The 24,198-nt window shown below is 39.0% G+C and overlaps 2 protein-coding genes across 2 annotated transcripts in view; one reads left to right on the top strand and one right to left on the bottom strand.

Moving 5' to 3' along the window:
• vps13d (vacuolar protein sorting 13 homolog D (S. cerevisiae)) overlaps nt 1–10,979 on the top strand; it is a 57,940-nt gene extending 46,961 nt beyond the window's left edge. Inside the window, exons 58-70 of the mRNA XM_015384276.1 lie at nt 1,394–1,564; nt 1,900–2,004; nt 2,167–2,316; nt 2,409–2,558; nt 3,747–3,843; nt 4,012–4,160; nt 6,424–6,558; nt 6,640–6,807; nt 6,909–7,041; nt 7,166–7,361; nt 7,908–8,039; nt 8,138–8,378; nt 10,036–10,979. Of these exons, the coding sequence (XP_015239762.1) occupies nt 1,394–1,564; nt 1,900–2,004; nt 2,167–2,316; nt 2,409–2,558; nt 3,747–3,843; nt 4,012–4,160; nt 6,424–6,558; nt 6,640–6,807; nt 6,909–7,041; nt 7,166–7,361; nt 7,908–8,039; nt 8,138–8,378; nt 10,036–10,167 (1,959 nt within the window). The 3' untranslated portion in view covers nt 10,168–10,979. The remainder of the gene's footprint in view (nt 1–1,393; nt 1,565–1,899; nt 2,005–2,166; nt 2,317–2,408; nt 2,559–3,746; nt 3,844–4,011; nt 4,161–6,423; nt 6,559–6,639; nt 6,808–6,908; nt 7,042–7,165; nt 7,362–7,907; nt 8,040–8,137; nt 8,379–10,035) is intronic.
• A 183-nt stretch (nt 10,980–11,162) lies between these two features.
• Nucleotides 11,163–21,234, bottom strand: LOC107090725 (immunoglobulin superfamily member 21-like). The gene is made up of 9 exons (XM_015384277.1): nt 21,115–21,234; nt 20,028–20,149; nt 19,740–19,858; nt 18,755–18,870; nt 16,797–17,298; nt 14,285–14,385; nt 12,796–12,988; nt 12,680–12,718; nt 11,163–11,402 (listed from the first exon to the last, which is right to left on the bottom strand). Exons 1-9 carry the CDS (start codon nt 21,208–21,210, stop codon nt 11,323–11,325), a joined length of 1,368 nt encoding a protein of 455 aa, XP_015239763.1. The 5' UTR covers nt 21,211–21,234; the 3' UTR covers nt 11,163–11,322.
• Between the last annotated feature and the right edge of the window lie 2,964 nt (nt 21,235–24,198).

Genomic DNA, 24,198 nt, shown 5'->3' with positions numbered 1-24,198 from the left:
TATACGTTTTAAATGTGGTTGGGTCCGGATCAGGACAGCGGTCCACTAATCCGTGACCTCTAGTCTAGAGGAACACTAATCAAACCAAGATTTAGATCTTGGTGTTTTCACTTACAGTTTTGATATGCTGTTATCAACTTTAGATAAATTATGTGATCCTTGAAGACCTTTGTTTTCTAATCGTCCTATCTGTAGCTGTCATTTTTATTATAAAGCATACCTACTTACCTACCAGTCCCTCATCAGATCTCATTTTCATTAACCTCAGGGATACTGAAAACAGTATCTTCTCACTGTGACAGTGTCCACACTCAACTCAACTCAACTCAAACTTTAATTATAAAGCACATTTAAAACAACCGGGGTTGACCAAAGTGCTGTACAGGAATCACAGTTAAGGAACATAAGATAAAAGCTAAAATATGGTACATAAACACATAAAAATAGAATAAGATAAATGTTTCAATTAAAATACATTTTAGAATTGAATAAAATTTTAAATAAAATTTTGCCAAATATCCACTTAGACATGATTAAAATCCAGGGACACTGAAGATGGTCTGCTAGTAGCTTGACCTGGCAGAGATCTGGCAAGAAGAAGGCTTTAAAAGTATGGAATACACTTAGAAAGTCCATCCAAACAAACAGCGATCTTGTAGAAAGAGGACAGAGGATTTGTCATCATGCTTCTTGAAACCATTTAGAAGACTGACTAATTGTAGTCGATGAACAGGAGAAGAACATCCGACAGTTGCTGCTGTTTTCAGTCTTTAACCCCTGAGTGTTTTAAATGTGTTGTGTTCAAGTGCCAGCATGTGTTCCGGTTCACTCAGTGAGGGGCTCAGCCTTCCACTGCAGGGTTTATGCATGCCAAGTATACCCAGGAGTAATTCATCTTATCTTCGCTCTACATCATGAACCACCCTAAATACAAAGGAAGGATTTGTTATTAAAGGCCAAGTAGGGGGCAAGATGTTCTTTTAGTGTCTTTTAATAAAAAATTAAAAAATGTTTCCTTTGATTTTAAGGTTCACAGTAGAGTGGGAAGAAATGGCCAAAACTTATACCCCAATATATTTCCTAATTTTAGTTCGATACCAAATCATTTTCATATCAGTATAAGCAAAATAAAAGTGTCACAGAATGCCCACGAAAGATGCCTGTAAAAACTTGCAACAATGATTTTTCCAAGTTTATTAAACGCCAATATAAGAGCAATGTCTTCACAATGACTACAGAAATATCAGAAATGTCATGTTACTATTATTGAACAGGACATATTTTAATATATGTTTATATTGAATTATTGTCCGTCCTTTATTTACAGTTAGTGAACTGATCTGTCGTACCAGTCAATGCAGTTACTGTAACAACATGAACTTGTATCCCTCAGGTGAAAAGAGGCGTTGCGGGACTTTACGATGGAGCTGAAGTGGTTCTGGGACCGGATTCAGGTCTAGAACAGCCTGGTCCAGAGCAGCAGTTCATAAACCAAAAGATGAGACCTGGATCAGGGGTTCTGTCAGTCCAAGTTCTCCCAGATGGACCGACGCGTGTCCTTCAGGTCAGGTTCTGCAGCTTCTGGCTGACTAACTGCCGTCTATTCCATAATACTTTCTGCCTATGACTAGTAATACATGAAATTAATCTAACTATAGAATAAAATGGTCCAATTTGACGATCAGAATATAAGGTTCTGTATCAATATGTTCAGTTTCACTGTAATTTCAGTCTATGTAGATATTAGATGTTGATTCTACTTGTTTTGACACTAAATACTTTTTTGAGTTAAGAAAATAAATGTATGTGTTTATTTAAAACACAGATTCATTATCCAGAAAAGCTCTTCTGACCTCCTAGAGGACAGAGCAAGTGAGGAAATACTGTTTTTGTTTTTAGATCAGTGACTTCAATCAGAGAAGAATGTTGTGGAGCTCCTCCAGCACAGAACAAGACGGCAGCAGAGAAGAAGAAATTAAGATGGAGCCTGAAAAGGAGCTGGAGGTGAAACTGACTCAGATTGATTATATTTATATATAATATATATTTATATATATATACATCAAGAGTCTTGAGTCTGGATCAGTTACAGACCATCAGTGATTCTTAAGACCGGAGAAATCTTGGTTGCAAAAGTCCTTTTTCTAGATCTTTGTTTATTTTTAGGTGTTGGTTAACCTGGAGGAGGGCCTGGGCGTCTCTTTGGTCAACAAAGTTCCTGAGGAACTTGTTTTCGTAACGCTGTCTCAGGTGGATGTTCACTTCACCCGCACTGCAGCCAATGAAGTCCTGGAACTGAGCATCAAGAACATCCAGGTGATGATTACATCATGCATGCGCTCTATGTATCCGTTCACCTGCAGACCTTCTGCTGGTAACACAGGCCAATGTCACCGTGTCTCTATCAGGTGGACAATCAGCTGCTGGGCACCACCCAGCCTGTGATGCTGTGTGTGACGCCCAGTTCTGGGGAGAGCGGTGCAAATGACAGCGGTCCTGCCCTGCAGGTCAACTCAGTCAAAGTTCCCAGCAGCCTCATGCTAACGGAGCTCTTCAAGGTGAGGTTCATGTGCAACTAGTTAACTGTGTTGCCTTCCAGTTGGAGCTCTGCTCAGCATGGACCTAAATGTCATTTTTATTTTGCACTTTGATTATTCATGTAAACTGTTTGTTTTTTCAGGGTAAAATGATGATATAACAACTACAGTGATTAAAAGCCTTGTATTTATGGCATACATTTAAATTTAGGGTAAATTTTCTCTAATGGGACAAACTGATACATACAATTTTAGATATAATCATACTCCCTTCTAATAATCAGCTAAATTACAAGTTTCTTCCACATTAGATGGTTGTTGATGTCATCAGCAGACTTCTGGGACCATTCTTGCAGAATATTGGACTTCTCATCCTGACAGAATTGATTGAATGGCTTTATATTGTTTAGTTGTCAATCATGGTCCACAAATATTCAGTAACCTTTAGGTTAAACCTTTTAAAAGGCTGTTCTTGAAGCTTTATATTAGCCTGCTGAATCCATTACAAAACCAGTTATCATGTGTGTTCTGGATCATTTTCATGTTGGAATGCTCATTTGTGTCAAACCAGGTCAAAGGTAGGTGATTGTGCCAAGACAAATGGTCAAATATCCAACCAGAGTGATGCCTGAATCCCATAGATCAGGGGTCTGCAAGCTGCGGCTCCAGAGCCACATGTGGCTCTTTGGATCCTCTCCAGCAGCTATGTTTTGCGGCTCCAAAAAACTTTTTCTTGGCCGTACTCGAAGCAAAATGGCTCTTTGGATATGAAAGGTTGCAGAGCCCTGCCAAGGATGAACAAAAACCATCAACATACCGGAGGAACATCTTGGGTTATCAAACCAAATATTAAACCATGGTCTATGTTACACTTAAATCTGTATTCAAAGATGTAATACTGTGGAAAAAGTCATGAATCCAAAGTCTTGGCTTTAAAAATCATTATAACTTTATCCTGATACCACATTAGTTTATGTAAACAAAAATTATAATCCATTAGCGTACATTTGTTTTTCTTTCTATCAAACAGGGCTGAGCTGGCCCCTGTTCTTATTAAAGTCTCCCTCTCCTGAGATCCAGAACTCATTGGAGTAAAGATGAAACATTAACCTGAAGACACATTAAAAATGGCCCTGTTGGCTTTCTGGCTGAAGGAACAGTTCAGAAGTGCCTCATTTTTCTGATGGTTTAACCTCGATATTTTTACAGCACCTGATGGTGACGGCGCGGCGCTTCACGGTCATCATCGAGGAAAAGCTGCTGCTAAAGCTGCTTAGCTTCTTCGGTTATGGAAAGGCTGAAGCTGGTGAGTCTTAATTTATGGTTGTTTTTAGCTTTGTTATCTTAGCTGATGTTTTACTTTATCCTATTTTTCTTTGATGGTTAAAGAGTTTTATCAAGTTAATTGTTTGTCTGAGCAGCTCTAAGCAGAGTGTTTGTGCTCTGATGTAAATAAAATCTGTTATTTTTGCAGAGCTGGAGAAACTGGATGAAAACCTGCATGAGAGGCCCAGTGAGGATACTGGACCCCGTAAACGCTATTACTTTGAGAATCTGAAGATCAGCTTGCCTCAAATCAAACTCAGCGTCCTCCCCTCTCACAAACTTCCCCCAGACCTAAAGGTAACATCCGTTCACATCGTCCTACTTTGTCACAACAAATCTATCCTTGCATTTCTGGGACAGATAAGCCTTTTAGGTTTCCTAGGCAGTCTTGACAAATCTGGAAAAGATTTTTATTCCTATTTTACCGAGCCTTGGAACTGACATGGGGTGGAAAAAAAATCTATACATGAGCACGAAAAACAGGTTAGTTCCCAAAAATATCATTTTTTTTCCCTCAAACTAATTGGTGCATAAACCTGTTATCAGAATCTACTTACTTGTGGCCGAAATACTAAAACATAATCCTCCTACAGTGCACCTCCTGTAACAGTTAGAGGATCAGAGGAACAAACCAGCATGATAGACACCATAGTCTGATCAACATTTATTTTAGGTGCACAATCAAACATAAATAGATTCTGGCTTTGCAAGGATTTCTAATTGTAAAGGCATTTAAATAAAATAAATGAAGCCAGATATGAATAATGAACAAGTCAAACTGATGTTTGAAGGACTGTAAAATAACACCTACTGCTGTCCAATAGATGTTTGTCTCGAACATTTCATGTTTCAGCTCATACTCCAATTGAAGGAGGAGAGGATGCAAGTATATTTATGTGATGTCAGAGTGATGTAATTATGCAGCAAATTAGTGAATTCAATGTTTTTATTTAATATTTGTATCATAGTATTATAGTGTTATGCACCTTCTATAGGCAGCCGCAATCTGTAACAGTGTGGCAGATATGATGTATATGAAGAGAAGATGCAGGCAGAGGAGAAAGAAGAGAAAGGACCTTTTCTTTTAGAGTGTACAGCATTGAAATCACAAAAAAAAAATTAATAGGACCTATCGCCTAAGATCGCTTGGAGCCTCAAATCCCCACAGAGTGACTTTTGAATCATTATCTACAGCTTAGTTTCACCAAACTTAAAGTGGTAAGAGTTTTTTATTTTTTTTTTACATTTGCAGCAGCGCTTTACGCACACAGGGCCTGTTATGCTGTGTCATTACGCTGATCCAGCAATTTATTTTAATCAGTTTCTTTCTGTTCTCTCAATCCTCTGTACTGTTACAGCAGTGATCTCTGACATGAGCAGAAATCCTTTCTCCTCTCTTACTGTTACATGCTGAAGGCTGACTGTGAGCACATGCTTAGTTTGTTGTCTGGACGGACATATGCAGACGCCATTCTGCTCTGCCTTTAACCCACCAGCAATTGGCTCTAATTGTGAAGCCTATAGGTTCACCCCTTAATTTTCTGGTCCTCACTGCTTTCTAGTTGAGTAAAGGTGGTTTTGGAAGTCAACTCTCCAGTACCAGTAGTTAGTGAAACCATGATGGGCCATCTCCAGGGGTTTGTAGAATAAAATGTAGTCAGTGCTGCGCTGCTGCGTTCCAACAAGGATGAACATAAAGAGGAAAAATGCATGACTTTAGACTCTAAAAGACATTTTAAAGATGAAATTAGAAAAAGGAGGTAAGGCTGAACCCCAGAATTATTTTATCATGACAAAATGCTCTTATAGTGCCCACAAAAAGTACTCCGTGTGCAGAAATTAGTATTTTGTGGGAACGTTGTATATTCTTTTCCCCCATGTCAGCTCCTGGGCTATCAGGTAAAAAAGATGTGGCTAATAAAGTTGTTTTCTTTTATATTGATATATCTTGAGAAATAGACCTTTTTAGTTAGTTTGAAAGGTCATACATTTGGTTGTTGTTGAGCTCAATGATCATTGACGTAATAAGAGTTCATCACGTTTTAAATAAATTCAAAAAGCCACTTTTTTACATTTTTTATGGTCTGCATATTCTTGTGGGTTTTAAAAAAACAATGTTTTTGAACTTGGTTTGGTTTAAGATTCCAAATAAAGCGTTGAATCTGATAGTTTTTGGATTTTTAAGGAAATGATTGCAAACTATAATTTTTGCAGAAACATATTTTTGAAATTATCTTTAATCAGAGGATCAAACTGGAAACCTGCTTCAATGCTAATATCAAACGGTCATGGGACTCAACGAGGCAAAGATTAGAACTTAAATGTCTAGTATCATAAAAACAGGTGAAAAGTCTTGAAAATTTGCTCTGGAAATGTCTGGTAGGAACCCTACTCCCAGTCTTAGAGTTGGAGGAGGGTTTGCATTGAGACAGAAGTTCTAGGTTTCTAGATTTAAAGGATGTTAAGCATACCAGCTTGAACATAAAAAGGTTTAGTGTTTGAATTTGAGCTGATGGTTCATGTTTGGTCGTATCTTATGGATGGATGTTTCTCTGAACAGGCTTTAAAAGGCACTCTCGGCTTCCCCCTGATCCGTTTTGAGGACGCAGTCATCAACATGTACCCGTTTACCAGAGTGCACCCTTACGAGACCCAAGATATCATCATCAACGACATCCTCAAGCACTTCAGAGAGGTCAGAGGTCACTTATTACTGAGCCACACAGCCTGAAATGTGTTGCAAAGTCTTTACTGTGTGATTGCTTTCCACCTGCAGGAGCTCATGAGCCAGGCAGCTCAGATCCTCGGGTCCGTGGACTTCCTGGGGAACCCTATGGGCCTCCTCAATGATGTCACAGAGGGCGTTTCTGAGCTCATAAAGTATGGGAACGTAGGAGGCTTAATACGCAATGTGACGCACGGAGTATCCAACTCTGCTGCCAAGGTGCGCCTCTGTGCAGCCCGGATCCATGTCCACACTGGATGAAATGCTTAAATACTGTCTGATCTGTGAGGTGTTGTGAATATTTCTGCCTTCTCCCTCAGTTCGCAGGAACATTATCAGATGGCCTTGGTAAAACCATGGACAACCGGCACCAGAGTGAGCGGGAGTACATCAGATACCACGGCGCCACTAGTGGAGAGCACCTGGTGGCAGGGATTCATGGACTCGCTCATGGTAGATCGGAGCAATATTTCTGTACCTCTTGATCGGTAGACACAGCTGATCTCTCTCAGGCCGAGGGTTTGCTGCATCAGTCAATACTTTAATAGATGAGTTGAAATAATCTTCCTTTCTCCAGGTATTATTGGGGGAATGACGAGCATCATCACCTCTACGGTGGAGGGGGTGAAGACAGAGGGTGGAGTCAGTGGCTTCTTCTCAGGACTCGGTAAAGGTTTGGTGGGTACTGTGACCAAACCTGTTGCTGGAGCGTTGGATTTTGCCTCAGAGACGGCCCAGACGGTCCGGGACATAGCCAGCCTCAGTAACCACAGGTGGGCAGGTTTCCTCTCTTCTGGTTGGGAATGAATGCAGCTTCTGGATTTCAGAGATTCAGAGATTGTTTGGCTGTCAGGTTCTTAGTTTTTTGCACGTACCGATACTTGAACACACCGCAGGACCTCTCAACACTGCTTAATGTCGTCCACCATAAACTTTGCATGTATATTAGATGCTTTGACACCCAGAACCAACTGTTAGGTCATTGCTTTGTTATTTCTTCCCATGCATTGGGTTTAAAGCATTCTTCCATTGCAACATGAAAAACTCCAGCTTTTATAGAGGTGGGGTCATCTTTGTTTGAAAATTTATGATGTTTGATCTGTTGTTTGTCCTCTTGAGATCAGATTAAAAGATTTTCAGAAATTGGTAAAGATCAGATTGTTTCACTGAGTCCTGATTCCTAAAAGCTGTAGAACAAAGGTTTTCTTGTTTTGTTTGTTCCTTGAATGTTACGTATTCAGCATTATTCAGTGATTCCATTGAGAGGCTGGTTGGTTTTGGGACAGACAGCTGAGTGTTTGTGTTTCTGTCTGGTTCAGACTCACTGTGCAGCGGGTCAGGAAGCCTCGCTGCTGTAAGGGTCCTCAGGGTCTGCTGCCCCGATACTCCATCACACAGGCAGAGGGGCAGGAGCAGCTATTCCGCCTCACAGACAACATTCACTCTGAGTTGTAAGTTTTCTGCTTTTCAGTCCCTTCAGGGTAAATCAGAACCATAGGAGATCTGCTTCTGTCGAGCTTAGAACCCGTCTCTGTGTTTTGTATTGCAGCTTCATAGCAGTGGAGCCGATCGACACCTACTGCGTCCTAATCTCCTCCAAAGTGGTTTACTTCCTGAAGCCAGGGGACTACGTTGACCGAGAGGGAATCTTCCTGGAGGTCAAATACGACGACCTCTTCCACTGTCTAGTGTCTAAGGATCATGGGAAAGTCTACGTGCAGCTCACTAAGAAAGCAGAGAACACCAGCAGTGGGGTGGCTATTCCCGGGCCGTCCCACCAGAAACCCATGGTGAGGTTCTGACCCATCAGGTATGGAAGTAAATCTGTGTCGCTGGGATTTGAATTAAAAATGAAATTTAAATGTTGTATGTTTATACTTACTGTTTCACTGTTAAAATATATTCAGAACGCTTTTTTTACCTAAAAAAAAAATTCATTGTCGTTATTTCTACACTGTTGAAATTTCATTTGTTATTTTCTCTTCAAGCTAAAAATTCACATTTTGAGTGTTAAAAAAATCTGCAGATAAAAAAATTCAACTAACTCAACTACAGAAAAATGAAAGTAATAAACTCACCGTTGAGTTAGCGTTAGCTTGCATGACCGGCTCCGTCATGCTGGTTTTCCTTCCGTATGAGCGCCACAAGCGTCACGTCACATGACTAAGAAAACGTAACGGGATTGGCTGGGTGTTGGACGCCACAATCCATTGCTAATGTCTGTGACCTGAAGTAACCCTTCCCTTTTTTCACTGAATTTAGACGCCGAATTTAAGACGCTGAAATAGAGCCAGTTGCATCTCAGGAGGCTGAAAATATTGAGTTAGAATTTTGAAAGGTTTAATTTTTTTATCTGCAGATTTTTTTTAACGCTAAAAAATTAAGCTGAAAAATAAGTATTGAAAATGTAATCACTTTGAAAAAGTAATGTAAATTTATAGCTTGAAGAGAAAATAACAAATGAAATCTCAACTGTGTAGAAATAATGACAATGAACCTCTTTTTAGGTCAAAAATGTGTTCTGAATATATTTTAACAGTGAAACAGTAAGTATAAACATACAACATTTAAATTTCAGTGGCATTTTTAATTCAAATCCCAGCGACACAGATTTACTTCCATAAATAAGGCCGTATCTGTAGATAGGAAATGAAATTATGTCTGGATCAGCGTTGCAGTAGATCTGGAGAATCCTCTGCTCCCTGGCGAAGAGGATAGTCAGGATCTTCTGTAATCATTCAAAAAAAATTCTATATAAAGTATCTGGTTCTGGTGCTGCTTCCTTATCTGGATGGAATCAGGCTGTAGATATTGAATAACAGGATCCTCAAAGTGCTGCCTGCTTTGTCCAGGTAACACTGGGTTTGTAGAAGCAGGTGTGTGACGGCTCCTGCGACTCCATAGCAAAAAGCAAGATGCAGGGGCTCTGAAAGGCTTCAAAACATTAGAAACTTGCTTAGGAAAAGCCTAAATTATTTTTTTAACTCATTTAAACACCTGTCATGTAGAGTCTTCAGTACCTGGTAGGAACTAAAGTTTACAAATAATTTAAACACATTCATTCAATCAAGTTGCCAACACTGGCTCCCTTTGCTGATTACTTTGCTCCAATCAAGGATTGCTGATTAAGCATTTATTTTTAGACATTTATTGACAAGATGAGAGTTTGGACTGAACTTTATTAATCAGCTGTAAGTTATTTATCAAAATAAAAGCTGAAAATATGACCACTGATTTATGATTTTAAGAATTCTTAACCCAGAGGAAGAAAATATTAGGCTGTTTCTTTGCTAAATGTTTTCACGTTCTGAAAACTCTGTGTTTGCAGTGATCCATGCTTCCTAAACCCTTAATGTTCACTCGAAACTCCACTAATGTTCCCACCCATGAGCATGAGAGACATACAGAGGTTTCTACAGTTTGTAATCGTAACAATCTTGTCTCCAGGTCCACGTGAAGAGTGAGAACCTCGCTGTGAAGATCTCCCAGGAAATCAACTATGCCAAGAGCCTGTACTACGAGCAGCAGCTGATGCTGCCGGATGATGAGAACGAGGAGTTCATGCTGCTTGAATTCTGATGCAGAACTTTTCCTGCTGGGTTCCTAAAGCTTCTCTGATGAGACTACAGGATGTTGTGCTGACCTTGTTTGAGCTGCTGTGAATAGAAAACATCCACCTACCTTTGACCTGTCGTCATCCCGAGCACTTTCAGACACATGAACTTAAAACACTGAGTAAACCACTATTTTTTCTGGATGTTCATCGACAAACAGAACTGTAAATATGTCTACATAGAAGCTCTATAAACTGTATATATGTTGTGATAATAAAGATAGGATGTTTATGAGACGATCATATAAACTCTAACAAATTGCCTTTTAGATCTGTGTGTTTGTATGATAGTATACAAAAAACCTGAAGGAGGTGAGATGTGCAGGACTCGGAGATTAGATTTTTTTTTTTTTACTTTCACAGACTTTCACTTTTTTAGAGATTTTAATGAGCCAGTGTGGTTAAATAAGCACATATCAAAGAATCCCTGTCTGCTCGAGTCCCAGCTGAATCAAAGGACAGGAATATGAGGAGGAAGGACTTTATCTGAGATTCTGCAGCAAATAAAGCATCAGACAGCGGGACTCAGCGTTTTGTGTCTCTTCTTCATCGTATCAGGAGACGGATGAGTTTTACTACACAGGATTTTCTGTAGTCACACCTGCTATCCTTTATGTTGAAGTAGTTTGATCAGTTCAGATGACGCAAACCTTTGAAAGCTGCTATTTAATTTCAGGAGTAGATTTTCTCCTGATATCTTGGTTTCAGGTGTTTTATGGAGAATTCTGCTCCTTTTGACTGATGGAAAGTATTTGAAGGCACCATTTCAAACTTAACTTTTAATATCTGTGCAATAAAACATTTTGAGAAAATTTGTGTTTAAAAATTATGTTTCAGTCATGCTGTGGGTTGGTTACATCAGGAATAAAAAATGTGATCCTATCCGTTCACATCGTCCCGCAGAAATGCAGTCGCCTGTGTCCAGACGAGCAGGACTGGCCTGGTAACCGTTCCTCAGCTCAAACATTGACACACCAATGTTCTCCAACCACAATAAAGCATGTGGGTCCTGCAGGTTCTGTGTCTGATGGTGACGCTTCAGTTCGAAGTCTAGTCTTATCACCAGATGAAGCTTCTACCAGGAGGGCAGCTGATGTTCTGTCTCATCCGCAGAGCTCAGGTCATGTCAGCTCGCAGGTAAATCTCAGCAGCAGAAGGATGTTGGAGACGAGGTAGGGCCGACGAGCTGCTTCGTTGATGGCTGCACACAAAATAGTAGAAATTCATTGCAGCTTCACTGATTTGACAATATCTGCATCTTAAACATTCTACAGTAGCTGTGCTTCTAGATTTCTGCAACACCTATCCATTAATTTTCTCCCATTTAGTTGTCAGGGACAAACATCCATGCACACACTTAGACCTGAGGACAATGTAGAGAAGCCAATTAAAAACTACCGTAATGCTTTTGGATTGTGGGAGTACCCGGAGAGAACTCACTCATGCACGGGGAGAACATTCAAACTCCATGCAGAAAGACCCCGGGCCAGGAATCGAACTTAGAATGTTTCTTGCTGCAAGTCAACAGCGCTGCCCACTGCATCCGTGTGCAGCCCTCTGTAGCAGCCATTCATCCTAAATATAAAAATCTTTATTGTTTGATTTTAAAACAAATGTTTTTTGTTCGTTTTTTTTTTTTTTTGGTATGATTCCCAGTTCAGGAATCAGGTTCTTACACAGTTCTTTACACAGAGATAACTTGCTTATTTAACTGGAAGATTTTGCTTGTTTTCAGATTTTATTTTTAGGCGATGAGCCACCAGTTCCCTCAGAGGGACTGTCATGAAGTCTGGATTGAATTTCAGTAGCTGGTTCAATCACACTTGCATTTATTATTTAAAGATATTAAGGTTGGATCAAAAAGTCATGTTTACCAAGTTAGTTTATCTTCTATAACCTGTTAACCTTAATTAGCTCATTTGTATTGGTCTTCCTCAGAGCTGTGCAGAATTTTTAATTTGTGAGTCATTTTGTTTAACATTGTTTAAATGCAATTTGTGATGGTGAATAGTTCAGCATTATGATTAAAAAAAAATGCTTCCTTGCATTCCTAATTTTTTTTCAATTCATATCATGTTTTTCTACCATCGTGCTTTCAACATTTTTAAGAGGTTTGAACCTGAAATGTCAAACATTTGCCAGAACTGTCCTTGCTCTCTTCAATCTATTAAAACTAAACTAAACGTAAAAGGACCACATGTGACAGCAAATTAAAAAAATCAGAAAAAGTCCATATTATTAGTCATAGTTTAAAAAATAAAGTGAAATAAATATTTTAGCCATCTTTGGAAGAAATCCAGTTGAAAACAGGATTTAGAGAAAATTTCCAATCAAATTTTTCCCAAAAAATTTTCTCTTTTATAATTGATAGATTTGTTGCAATGTTGATTTATTTATTTAGAGATGAATACATTACTGTATTTACTTCTAATTTAGATGTTTTGTTTTTCCACTGAACCTGCCTATTAATGAACCTACCGATAAAATGTTCTCTTCCTTTCTTCAGTCTAGGGTTCTCTGAAACACAAAATGAAACCGTTAGTGATGCCATTGTTCTGAGCAGCTGCTAAAGAGCCACACACATAGAGACTCACCGAACACGATGAGGCGGGTGTAAGTGTCTGTGGAGCCCAGAGGGTTCTGGGCTGTGCAGCGGAACATGGAGCCGTTCAGCTCCGCAGGGACCCGCTCCAGAACCAGCTCCCTCCCATCATGCTTCTCACTGCCGTCCAGCATATTCCCACCAACCCTGGTCCAGGTGAACAAAGGCTCTGGGAAGACCTTGGTCTGTTTATGTAGACAATAAACAAAGTCACAAAAGCACCAAACCGATCCAAACTTTTTTAGATTGGAGCTTCTAGTTTAAATGGTTTTAATGAGGGAGACCAACACAGGGTTATGAATTTGGGAAGCCAAAAGGAAAAGTTACAAGCTGCTTAAAGCTAACTAAATATCTGAATATTTTTCACATTTATATTCAACCCCTTTTACTCTGATGCACTAGATTTGTGTTGCCAGTTGGCTTCAGATGTTAAGAATTAAATCCAGTGGAGGTTCTAGATCAAATTTACCAGGAGGTCCCGGGTGGAACCAGTGGTTTTCTATTCAGGCACCAACTAAAACAGGGCAAAAGTGAATCTTTTTATATATTAAATGAAGCAAAGAGCCACTTGCACCTCTAGAAGCCTCAGATCTAGCAAATAAAAACTGTGATCCCATCTGAATATGACTGAACTGAAGTGCAACAACTTAATTTTTTAATCACTAATAAAATAAAAAATGTAAAAAATAATAATTAAATTGTTCCAAGGGACCTATCAGTTGTGGTTTCTGTTTCAGCAAATATTATTTCTTTACTATTAATTTATATTGTATTATGTCTCCGCTGCAGGGGCCATCTGCAGTGGCACTGGCCCCCGTTTGCCTCAGTCTATAGCCGTCCATGATAAAATCAGAAATTAAATTCCAAGATATTGATGTTCTTTGCATAAACATTAAAAAATTGTAAAACATAAAAATTAAAAAAATATTTAAAAAAAAAGGAAGAAAAAGTATTGAAAGACATTAAAGATAATCCCTAATACTCATTGAGTTTGAGAAGATACACTTCATCTTCATCAGGGGCTGTGAATCAATCCCTGTGAAGAACAGATAAAAAAAGAGGAATAGACGAGCTGAAATCATTCTCTTCTTGTGTTTAGATTGACTACCTGCAAAGACAGGTGAGCAGTAGTCACATTATATCAAAATGGATTCGCATGCAGAAAACTGCTGCTGAGAATAAAGCAGCTGAAAGACCATTTTCGACATCATTATAGAACATCAAGCTGGGAGCTGCAGAGAAGATGCATCAGGTTCTCCTAGAGGGCCCAGAGATCATCATCTTTCTTGATTTCATTTTTCATATAGATCTACTTTTAACGGAGTCTCCTACTGTTTCTACCCTGGGCATCTTAACCTCCTGGAGGTCTCCTCAAAAGAACCAGTTTTTGTTTTTGTGTATGATGTAATTCATTGTTACAGGTATACACAGCACAGTCCTGTTAGTAGCAGTTTTATTACTTTTTTGAAAAGTTAACTCACAGCAGAAGGTCCCAGCTGGAAGCCTTGGACAGAGATCCGCACTGTGTCTCCCACTTTGGCCTTGGTGGGTCTGGTGGACAGTTTAGGTCCTCTGGGAGCAGCTGAGAGGAAAACAGAGGATCACTTTAAAATAACTAATCCAGCACAGAAAACCTCAGCCTGTCCGTATAAACTTTGGCCTTAACTGAAGAAGAGGTGGTGCTTAGTTTGATGAATGATTACCTAAAAACACCAGAAATACACCACAGATCAACAGTCATTTCCGCTTTATATGTGCTGCACATATTTAGTGTATAAAGATGTCTCCCTGCCCTCCATAATTATCCTTTAGTCTTTAATGGTTCCCAGTCCTGAAATGTTAATAGGTCTGGTAATCTTTCGCTTCAAGACACTTTTTGAATGACTCATTTAAACAAACACAACTCAGATCCTGAACGTTTTAGGCAGTTCCTGTTTTCATTAATAGAAAGAAGGAGAAAGAAGGAGAAATGGGATCCGATGTTGAACTGTTATAGCATTAACGATACATGCTTTCATGTTAAGGATCTATTCTGTCCAGCCGTAGTAATAACTCTGCTGAGCTTCTTCTCATTTTGGAGAAATAAATAATTATTTTTAAGAGAAGCAGCCAAGGAGCACCAGGTTACACTGGGGGAGCTACAGAGATTCACAGCTGTGAGTCATGCCCTCCACTCATTTGATCTTTACAGAGAAGTAACAAGAAAACTACGAGAAGTCCTTCCTGCCAATTGGCGCCAGCCTGTAGGTGTAGGTCAAATAAGACCAAAATACAGCTTTTTAGCCAAAATGCAAAATGACATTTATGTAGAAAAACTAACATTGGACATTTTCATGATCACACCATCCCCACTGTAAAACACAGTGGGGGCAGCATCATGCTGTGTAGATGCTTTTCTTCAGCATGAAGCTGGTCAGAGTTGATGAAAAGATGGAGTTGAAATAAGAACAACCCTGGATGCTACAGAGGAAACAGACTGTTATCAGAGATGGAGGTTAGATCCCCCCTTCCAGCAGAAATCATGACCAGGGGAATCATTTGTACAGAAGCTTATCAATGTGTTAGAACAGCCCAGGAAAATCACAGCCAATATCAAATAGACAATCTATTGCAAGAGTTGACATTGTTCTATGATGTTCTCCATCCTGTCAGATGGAGGGTAAGCTATTTTCCCAAAGAATGACTGAATATTTCTGTTTCTTGACGCTCCAACCTGCAACAGTAAAGCTCTGGAAGCTGATTCTTCTAATTATTGGGCCTGACCGCCAAAACCAGCTGCACTTTCAGGTTACTATTGGCCTTTTTCCAGGGTCTGCAACCCTTGTAATCTAAAAAGTCCCTTTTGACTACTGTCCAGCTAATAAAACTTGTTCAGAGCTGCAAATACTAAATTTCCTCTTTAAAAGAAAATCATATTTTCTATAAATATCTACCACAGGAGATTTTCCCTTTTTAAATACCAATTTTAGATTTTAAAATGAAGGAAAAAAAACATGTAAAATAAAAAGAAAAAAAATCATTTTAGAAAATGTTTTGGAAAATTATCTTTTAAAAAACAAAAAAATGTTCTGCATAAAAAGGTCAAAACTATTTGTTTTATTACAACTACAGTCAATAATTTGGTGAAAGGAAAAAAAGACCAGTCCTGCAGATAATCCAAGGTTAGAGCAAACTTAAAATGATATTTTTGGGGGGGGGGGGAAGAAAAGAAAAATGTTGAGTTTTGAGCTTTCAAAAAGTCATTCTTTATTGTTGAGTTTTGGTTTATTTTCCACTTTGTGTTATATCTAAGCAGTCTTGAGTTACTCTCTGATGGCCCTTTATGCCTGTCTCCTTTCCCCTTGCTCCCTTCTAGTCACTTCTATCCACACCTGCTCCATATCAGCTGATTAGCCCAGTCTTTGTTCTGTCTCCCATATCTACTATCCCTGTGCAGTTCTTCAGTGCTGGTTCCTCGTTGTTACTTGGCTTCCCATGTCCCTAATGTCTCTCTGGTTTTTGATTTCCTGCATTTTTTTTCTTGGATTTTGTTTCTGTTGCATTTTTGATTTAATTAAACCTGCAAGAACTCATCTCTGCCTCCCTCATCTCTGCATTTGGTCCTCTACCAACCTCTACCCCACCTTGGCATTATTTGACAAATATCTACAACTTCCTGATATATTTACAATTTATCTTTAAAAAGTATTCAAAAAAGATCAGAAAATGTATTTCTCTTATAATGAAAGTTATAATAAGAGTTCATTATTTCTTAATTCAGTGTAGAAAATGCGAAAACACAATTTTCGCATTTTTTTCATAATTTTCTTTCTCTTCATAATTTTAGCCAAAGTGATAAGGAGCCATTGTTAAGTTTCTAGAGAGACGCTTACAGCTCCAGAGCCGCAGGTTGCAGACAGATTTCAGAAAGTCTAAGATTAATATAATTAATATTTAGTCATTTAAAAGATATGTTTTTAATGTGCTGGAAGAAGAAAGAGAACAGGAACCTACTGAGTGTGACCTCGGCCTGCATGGGCATGGACAGAGCTGGGTGGTTGACCTCACAGCTGAACAGGGCTTCATTGTCCAGCTGAGGGTTGAGGCTCCAGGTCAGCATTGCTCTAACCTCCATGGTGCCATCCCCCACCACCTGCTGCCAGTGCTGGAAGTAGTAGAGCGGGTCACTGCTCTGGACCCAGCGGGGAAACTCTCTGCTCACCACCGTCTCAGGGATCTGCTCTGTGGTTGATTCAAGCTTTAACTTTGATCCTTCCTCTTCACTGTGTTCAAAGGAATCTGTCTCATTGGGTCTCAGCTGAGTCAGCTTCCCAGCTTCATTCTGCAGGGACAGTGACTTGTGGATTTTGGTGTCATCAAGGTCCCCCCTGGGAAGAACCTGGTTTCCACCTCGGTTTTTGTCTGGACTGGAGCGCTTACTGTGGTATCCCACCAAAGAAGAAGAACGAGCCGTGGGAAACACATCAATAAGCTCACCATCCCGTTTGAAGTAAACCTGCAAGCAAAAGCAAGTTAAACTGATGAAAAATGACACATGTTTGCAACTGACATTGAAATAGGGAGCGGGTGCAGAAGAAGTTAGAGGGTAGTTGGTTTGATTTAGAGAGGAGAAGATCAGCAGGGCAATATATTTGTGTGCAAATGAGCCTGAGGGAGCAAAAAAAACGGAAGCTGGAGGTGGCAGAGTTGAGATGCTGTGAGTGACCAGGGTGGACAGGATCAGAGCAGATTAGAGAAACAGCCTGGGTTTGGATATAAAGTTTGAGAGGCAAGCAGAGGCGGTTTGGACATGTCACCCTAAGTCACCATGGAAAGAGATGGGATGGGGGTGGACTGAAAGCTGGGGGAAAAGGACAGAATAACTACTGTGGAACTTATTCTACTGATTTTGCTCCTTCTGATGTTCAGCAGAACAGCTAAACATTAATAATAATAATAATAATAATAATAATAATAATAATAATGACAATAAAAAAAACTAAATTAGACAGATTTTATTGTAAAATGTCCCTTAATGCGAAAGCAGACAATTAAAAACAGAGGAAACAGAGAAGGACAGACATGGTACATACAAACATCCTGTCAGCCAGGCGCTTATAGATAACTGTCAGAGGCTATTTTCTATCTGACTTTATCCGTCTCTCACATCCTTGTGGATACATTTCCATCCATTCTTTCCTACAATCCATTGAGGTTTGCGTATGTTTTTGTCCTGCAATTCTCTGTTAAGGCTCTGTTGCAGATATTGCTGACGAATGGATCAGATGAGTGCTTTTCTAGTCATACAGACCACTTACGCAGGTAAGTGGATAACTTGGGGTTAAATGTCTTGCTCAGGGGCACATAAACATGTGACAAGAGGAAATGTATGGATCCTTTAGCCTCCAGACTGTAGAACAGCTACTTTACCCTCTTACTGTAGCCACAGTCAGACTTAGAGAAGTCCAGCTGGCAGCTGGATTAAAAATGTGAAAAATGAAAATTTTTAACAGGTTATTAGATTCATCTCTGTAACAATACGATTAGTTCATGTGGATTAAAACTGATTTTGGAAAGCTGAATTTCTCTGCCACTGGATTTTTTTTTTTATCACAAATGCAGCTGTTTTCTAATCCTCTGGTATTAATATGAAATACTTTGGCAAATAGGTCGTGCATGGCACAGACCAAAGCCATACTGTAAATAGCTTTTTAATTTCAAACTTTCTGCTTTCCGATGCGTGTCTGTGCGTCTGTTTGTTTCATCTGTAATCCAATTCATTATCACTGAGCTATAAAAATAGCAGCGCTCCTTTCAGCTCTCTTAAGCGTTTTATTTTCCTGACATCCTTCCATGTTTATAAATAGTTTGCAGCCTGGATTTTTTTGGGGGTGATGCAAGCACAGATTCTCAGTAAAATATTTGGGACTGAGCTCTTTGGAAGCGAGAACAAGCTGATGGATCCGTCTTACCAAGGGAGCCGGCTTTGCTCCAGTAACAATGCAAACCAGGGTGAAGTTCTTGGCCTCGTAACGGCTGAAGGGAGCAGGGCTGTTGGCAGCAGCGACAGAAATAGACTTGGGGGGGACTGGAGAGAGAGCACAAAGAGACAGAGCTATTGGGACCCTAAAAGAGAATAAGATTTATTACAGGAAAGGCATCTATCAATCCCTTTTTTTATTATTTCAGCAAATAGTATGCATTTTATTCATGTTTATAGTGCTATTCTAATCATAGACACCAATACACCTATGGCCTTAGAACAATCATCAAAATAATGTTTCATTAATATGTTATCAAATGTTTGATTTCAGAAAAAATGTACCGGGACGGAGTTAAAGGTTTCTCACCATCCCTATTTCCCATGTTTCAATATGGCTGCCACCAGGTTAGGAGCTCTTGAATTCCTATAACCTCTATTTGTGAAGAATACATTAAATAAAAGGCTGAGAAGTAGTTTGTATTCAGCCAGTGTTGCTCTCAGACATTAGGTGGTTCTTTACTGCAGAGAGCAGTAGCATAAAAAAAAAAATCAGTCACCCCTAAGCAGAAAAACACTTTCCTGACACAATGACAACCTGTGAAGGCATGACCTTCATTACACACGTGATGCAGGATGTTTCTTAACTTGGACATGAGCATAACAAGCCTATATGACCTCGAAGGGCATACATTTTTTTATAAATAAGTTGTGGATACCCTCGCGCGACTGGCATCTGGCAGGGAGGAAGCGTGACAGAAAATGGGAGGATAAGTTGTGGATCTGATGTTATTCTTATTTCCAGTTTTTTGATAGAACATTGTGGAAGTTCCCTCCTATTGTAGGGGTCTTCTGACCTCACTTTCAGTTCTGACAAAATGACCTACGTACATTACGCTTCTCCGATAAAAGCATGATGGTATGCTGTTTAGCCAGAGGTGGAACATTTGTCAAGGATGGATGAAATGATAACAAACCGATAACAGTTAGAGTGATGCTGCCAGATGCTACGATCATCTTTTCTCTGGAACCTTTGCTGTAGATGCCCACATGGCACTCATACAGACCATCATCCTCCAGCTGGACCTCAGGAAGGCTGTTCAAACAAAGCAGATATTCCAACAGATCAGAACTTCTCATAAACAAAAGGCACAATATGAGTAAAAGAAACCAATGAAAGTTTTTTTTTTAACTGCTTTATTTATCTATTGCATTAAACTATTTGTAAGTTTGTCCTGCACATGAGCGGTTGCAGCCTGTCTTACCGTACTGTTGAGTGGTAAACCAGTTCCTCTCTTTTGTTTGTGTCCTCCATGTTGGAATAACTTGTGTTGTACACAGAATCATAAGTGAAAATCTTCTGCTTGGCGTTGCCTCCCTCAATTGCCTGCATGCAGAAGAATGTAAACATTACACCAATAAACACCTGCAGACTGAACCCAATAAATGACGATAACATTTAGAAAATAGTATTTCTGTTATATAAGTCAGCTATGCTATTGTAACTACTCTTTGGAAAATTGTGCTTTCCATAAACTGAAAGGATTTGTCCAGCTTTTAATTGAATTTTGAGCTGAAAGCGTATTCATGACTAATTTGTTTAAATTTGATTCTAATAGGAGTATTGCTCATTTATTTAGAACACTATTAATAGCTTAGTCATAATACAGAATAATTTGGGATAAAAACTGCATAGCTATAAACTGATGTAAATGACTTGCAGCTTTTACATTTAACAACGCGGCTACATCTAAGTTTTGCATGATGCATCTCACATGCGTGTGACCAGAAAGGAAGGTCTTTGTTTCCTTTTGTTGCACCAAGTCATATTTCACTTATTGGGTTTGCAAAATTATAAAAGTAAAAAGATGCAAAGAGAACACATTTAAAATAAAGCAGATAGACATTATTAGGTAATAAACAAAACCTAGATTGGAATATTTCCTGTGAGGGTTTTTTTTTCTGATTAGTTTGAGAACTTTAACACAGGCATCCCCAAAGTCAGTCCTCAAGGGTCGCTGTCCTGCAGGTTTTAGAGGTTTCCCTGCTCCAGCACAGCTGATTTCCATTGATAGTTGATTTTGCTGAATTACAATCATCACAATCAGCTCTGCTAAAGCAGAGAAACCTCTGCAACCTGCAGGAAAGCAGCCCTTGAGGCCCTACTTTGGGGATGCCTGCCTTTTAGGAATCAAAAGGACTATGCCGTCTCCAACTCCTCCTGAGATTTCTACATTTCCAAAGCAAATGTTAGAGCACACTAAAATCTGCTGTTATTAACTTTAGATATGTAAAACATAATTACCTCTGCATTCAATCCAAAGTATCCATTTACCTTTCCTGAATGCTCACCTGGAACCAAGCGATTTCTCTCAGGGTGCCATCCGTTTGGAAGTTACACTTCAGCGTGATCGTATCTCCAATGATGACAGGTGGGAGAGGGTCCATGGAAACAATCAGATAACCTGCAGGTCAGACAAGGAAAGAATCAGCTGCTGCTCTAATGTGTTATATTAAACACGGGTTTAATAAGAACAGGTGGAATACATTGTCTCTGGATGCAACGCCTGTGGCAGGAGTACATCTTTGGATCAAATAATACCGGTCACTTTAAGGTCCAGCTCAAAAAAACAGCTGAAGATGACATCAATGTGTGGATCTTGATTTCCATATGAGTTTGAACATGTCTGTGTTTTGGAGTTTTGTTTTACAATCTTTGATGATCACATTTCTAAAATGTTGAACTATATTCATGGTTTATAGCTGGAGAACCCAAAGTTTTCTATACTTCTATGGTCAATAAACATGGACATAAATGTAAATGACTAAAACACATTTGCTATGGTTATTCTTTTCATAAGGTTTGTAGTGACTCTGCATAAACCATCAAGTGTGACAGCTCTATGATGCTTTGTTTTATAACGATGAATAGGGGGAGAGTAATTTGTTTTAAAACCATAAGCACTACAATTAGTCTGATATTGATGCTAAAATACTCTAATTTCCTGTTTTGAAATCACAATCTGCATTCTGTTGATGCCTGGGAGCAGAACCTGTTTCTATCTATTGAAGCAGGAGTTGGACTCTCTCCTCCCTCGGGGACAACATGAACTTAAAAAGCCTGGTTTTTGACCTTGGATTTTTTAACTTTTGGGAGTGACTTTATATTCAACCCTTCCCTCTAACCTGTGTTTGGGAAGAAAGGGCACTCTGCCCTGCTGGAGGGGCTGGTGTCACAGCCAGCCTCACCTCCACAACACTGGCCCAAACAGCATTACGTCACCATGCCTGCAGATTATTTTTCTACCATGTTTTTCCTCTTAATCCTCCCTAGAGCTTTTCATCCAAAGAGCCATGCATTGCCCATCTCTGGCCTCTCCAGACACACAAATGATGTGGAAGAAAGATTAACACACATCTAAATGAGGTCAAAAAAGTTAAGAGCTCCTGGTAACCTGCAAATAATTACTTTACTGATTAAAACCATATTTGGGAATTGGAAAATTAGGAATTAAAATGCCTGTGTAACAAGATATATAGACTGTCTGTAGAATTGTCTTGTTTTTGTTCTAATTCAGGAAAGTATTCACATATTTTTGCGTTTTGTGTTGATTTAAAACCAAACCTTTCAAATATGAAAATGGGATTTTAGGTTCTCTCACAAAGTAGTGCATATATGTAAGGTTAACAAAAAATAAGTACATCAAATCGTGAAAAATGGGGCTTCCAAGTGACACAGAAGTCACCTATTTACTATACTAAATACTAAACTACGTACTTTGCTTATAACCAGAGTTCACCAATAGGTTAATCTCAGTAATAATCCAGCTGCTCGGTTTCTGGGCTCAAATGTTTGTTACAGAACGTTAGAAAAAACAGCATGTAGAAGAACAGAAACTTGGGATGCAAATCATAGAGGACGATATGGAGAGTTTAAAAGCAGAGCTAACTTCTTAAACAATATCTTAACCTTTGAAAATCTCTTACAGCTCCTGCAGATGAACCAAAACATTGACATTCACCTAATCTGGCAGGTAAGAAAAGCAACAAAAAGACTAATGGTAACTCTGGAGGAGCTGCAGAGATCCCCAGATAAGGTGGGAGAATCTGTTGACAAGGCGACCAACAGTTATTCACTCAACCTATATCATTTTTTGTTGCAGAATGATATGTGCAAAGCTTGTGTTAAAAGAAAATCATGGAGTTCCATTTGCTCTTCTGAAGAAGACAGAAAAGGGAAAAAGCAAATATTTGTGAAGGTGCTCTAGTCCTATATAAAAAACAAACATCTGTAGAGGGAAACTAACGCCTCTCATCGTTTATAATCCATCACTGAACAGACATCACATGCTATAGAGAAGAGTTGATGGATGGGTGCAGTTAATAAACTGTAAGACAAACCTAAAGAACGAGCCTACACTGGAAAAAATTGAAATCTCATGAAGTCATTTTTTTCTTAAAATAAGTGAATTTTTGCTTGAATTGAGGAGGTAAGTAGAAAACTTTGCCAATGGAACGAGACAATTTACATTTAAAATAAGAAAAAAAATATTGCTTTGTCTTATTTCAAGTGCATATTATCTAATTATCTTATTTTAAGAGTAGAAATACTCACTCCATTGGCAAATCATCTTATTTATCTACTCAAATGAAGGATAAATACGCTTAATTTAAGAAATGTTGACTTATTTCTATATCGTTTTTGCAGTGTAAGGAAAAGAGAGGTAGTTTACATTGACACAGATGTGTTAGATGTGTTAGAAAGACCTAAATCCCACCTAAAAACCAGTAAGATTAAACATTTATTTTCACAGGTGCTTTCCATCCAGTCTTGCTCAACTTTAGTGATATTAAAGCTGCTAGAAAGAGGAGCTGAAGGACCTGCAACTTTAATTGCTGTAATCTGTAAACTGAAAAAATGTTGACTAAAAATACAGTTCAGCTCTACCTTTTGTTAGTCAATTACATAAAATCCTAATAATATGCAAAAGTGCATAATACCAAGAGAATCTGAGGATTTTGTGTGGTTCATTCAGCCAGAGCCTGTAGAGCAGTGATACTTTCGTTTCATATTTTAAGGAGTACGAAAGTGTAAAAGCGCCACATTACATGGAGAGCTGTTTCTTGCTATAACAATAAAAGTGTGGTGAAAGCTTGAAAGCTTCCTCACAGAAACAAGACAACCATCCCATTAGAATGATGTTAAAGTCTCCCACAGCTCACCCCCTTGTATAGCTGATGCATTCTCCTTACCTTTTCAGACATCACACACACCTCCCATTATCTGAGAGACTTTCTCCATAGCCAGAGCCTTACATAGGAAACATGGGTACATCTATTCTAGTCTTTATCTGGTATAGTATGTCTACGTCGCACATGAGTGACCAAACCAGGAGCATTGACCGTGTTCTTATCTTACTTTGCTCCTCATGCAGA

Source organism: Cyprinodon variegatus, unplaced genomic scaffold (genome assembly GCF_000732505.1).
Source record: "Cyprinodon variegatus isolate N-32 unplaced genomic scaffold, C_variegatus-1.0 Scaffold309, whole genome shotgun sequence".
NCBI classification, from domain to species: Eukaryota; Metazoa; Chordata; class Actinopteri; order Cyprinodontiformes; family Cyprinodontidae; genus Cyprinodon; species Cyprinodon variegatus.
Note: the sequence above shows the minus strand (reverse complement) of the source record. Positions and strands in the feature narration are given on the sequence as shown.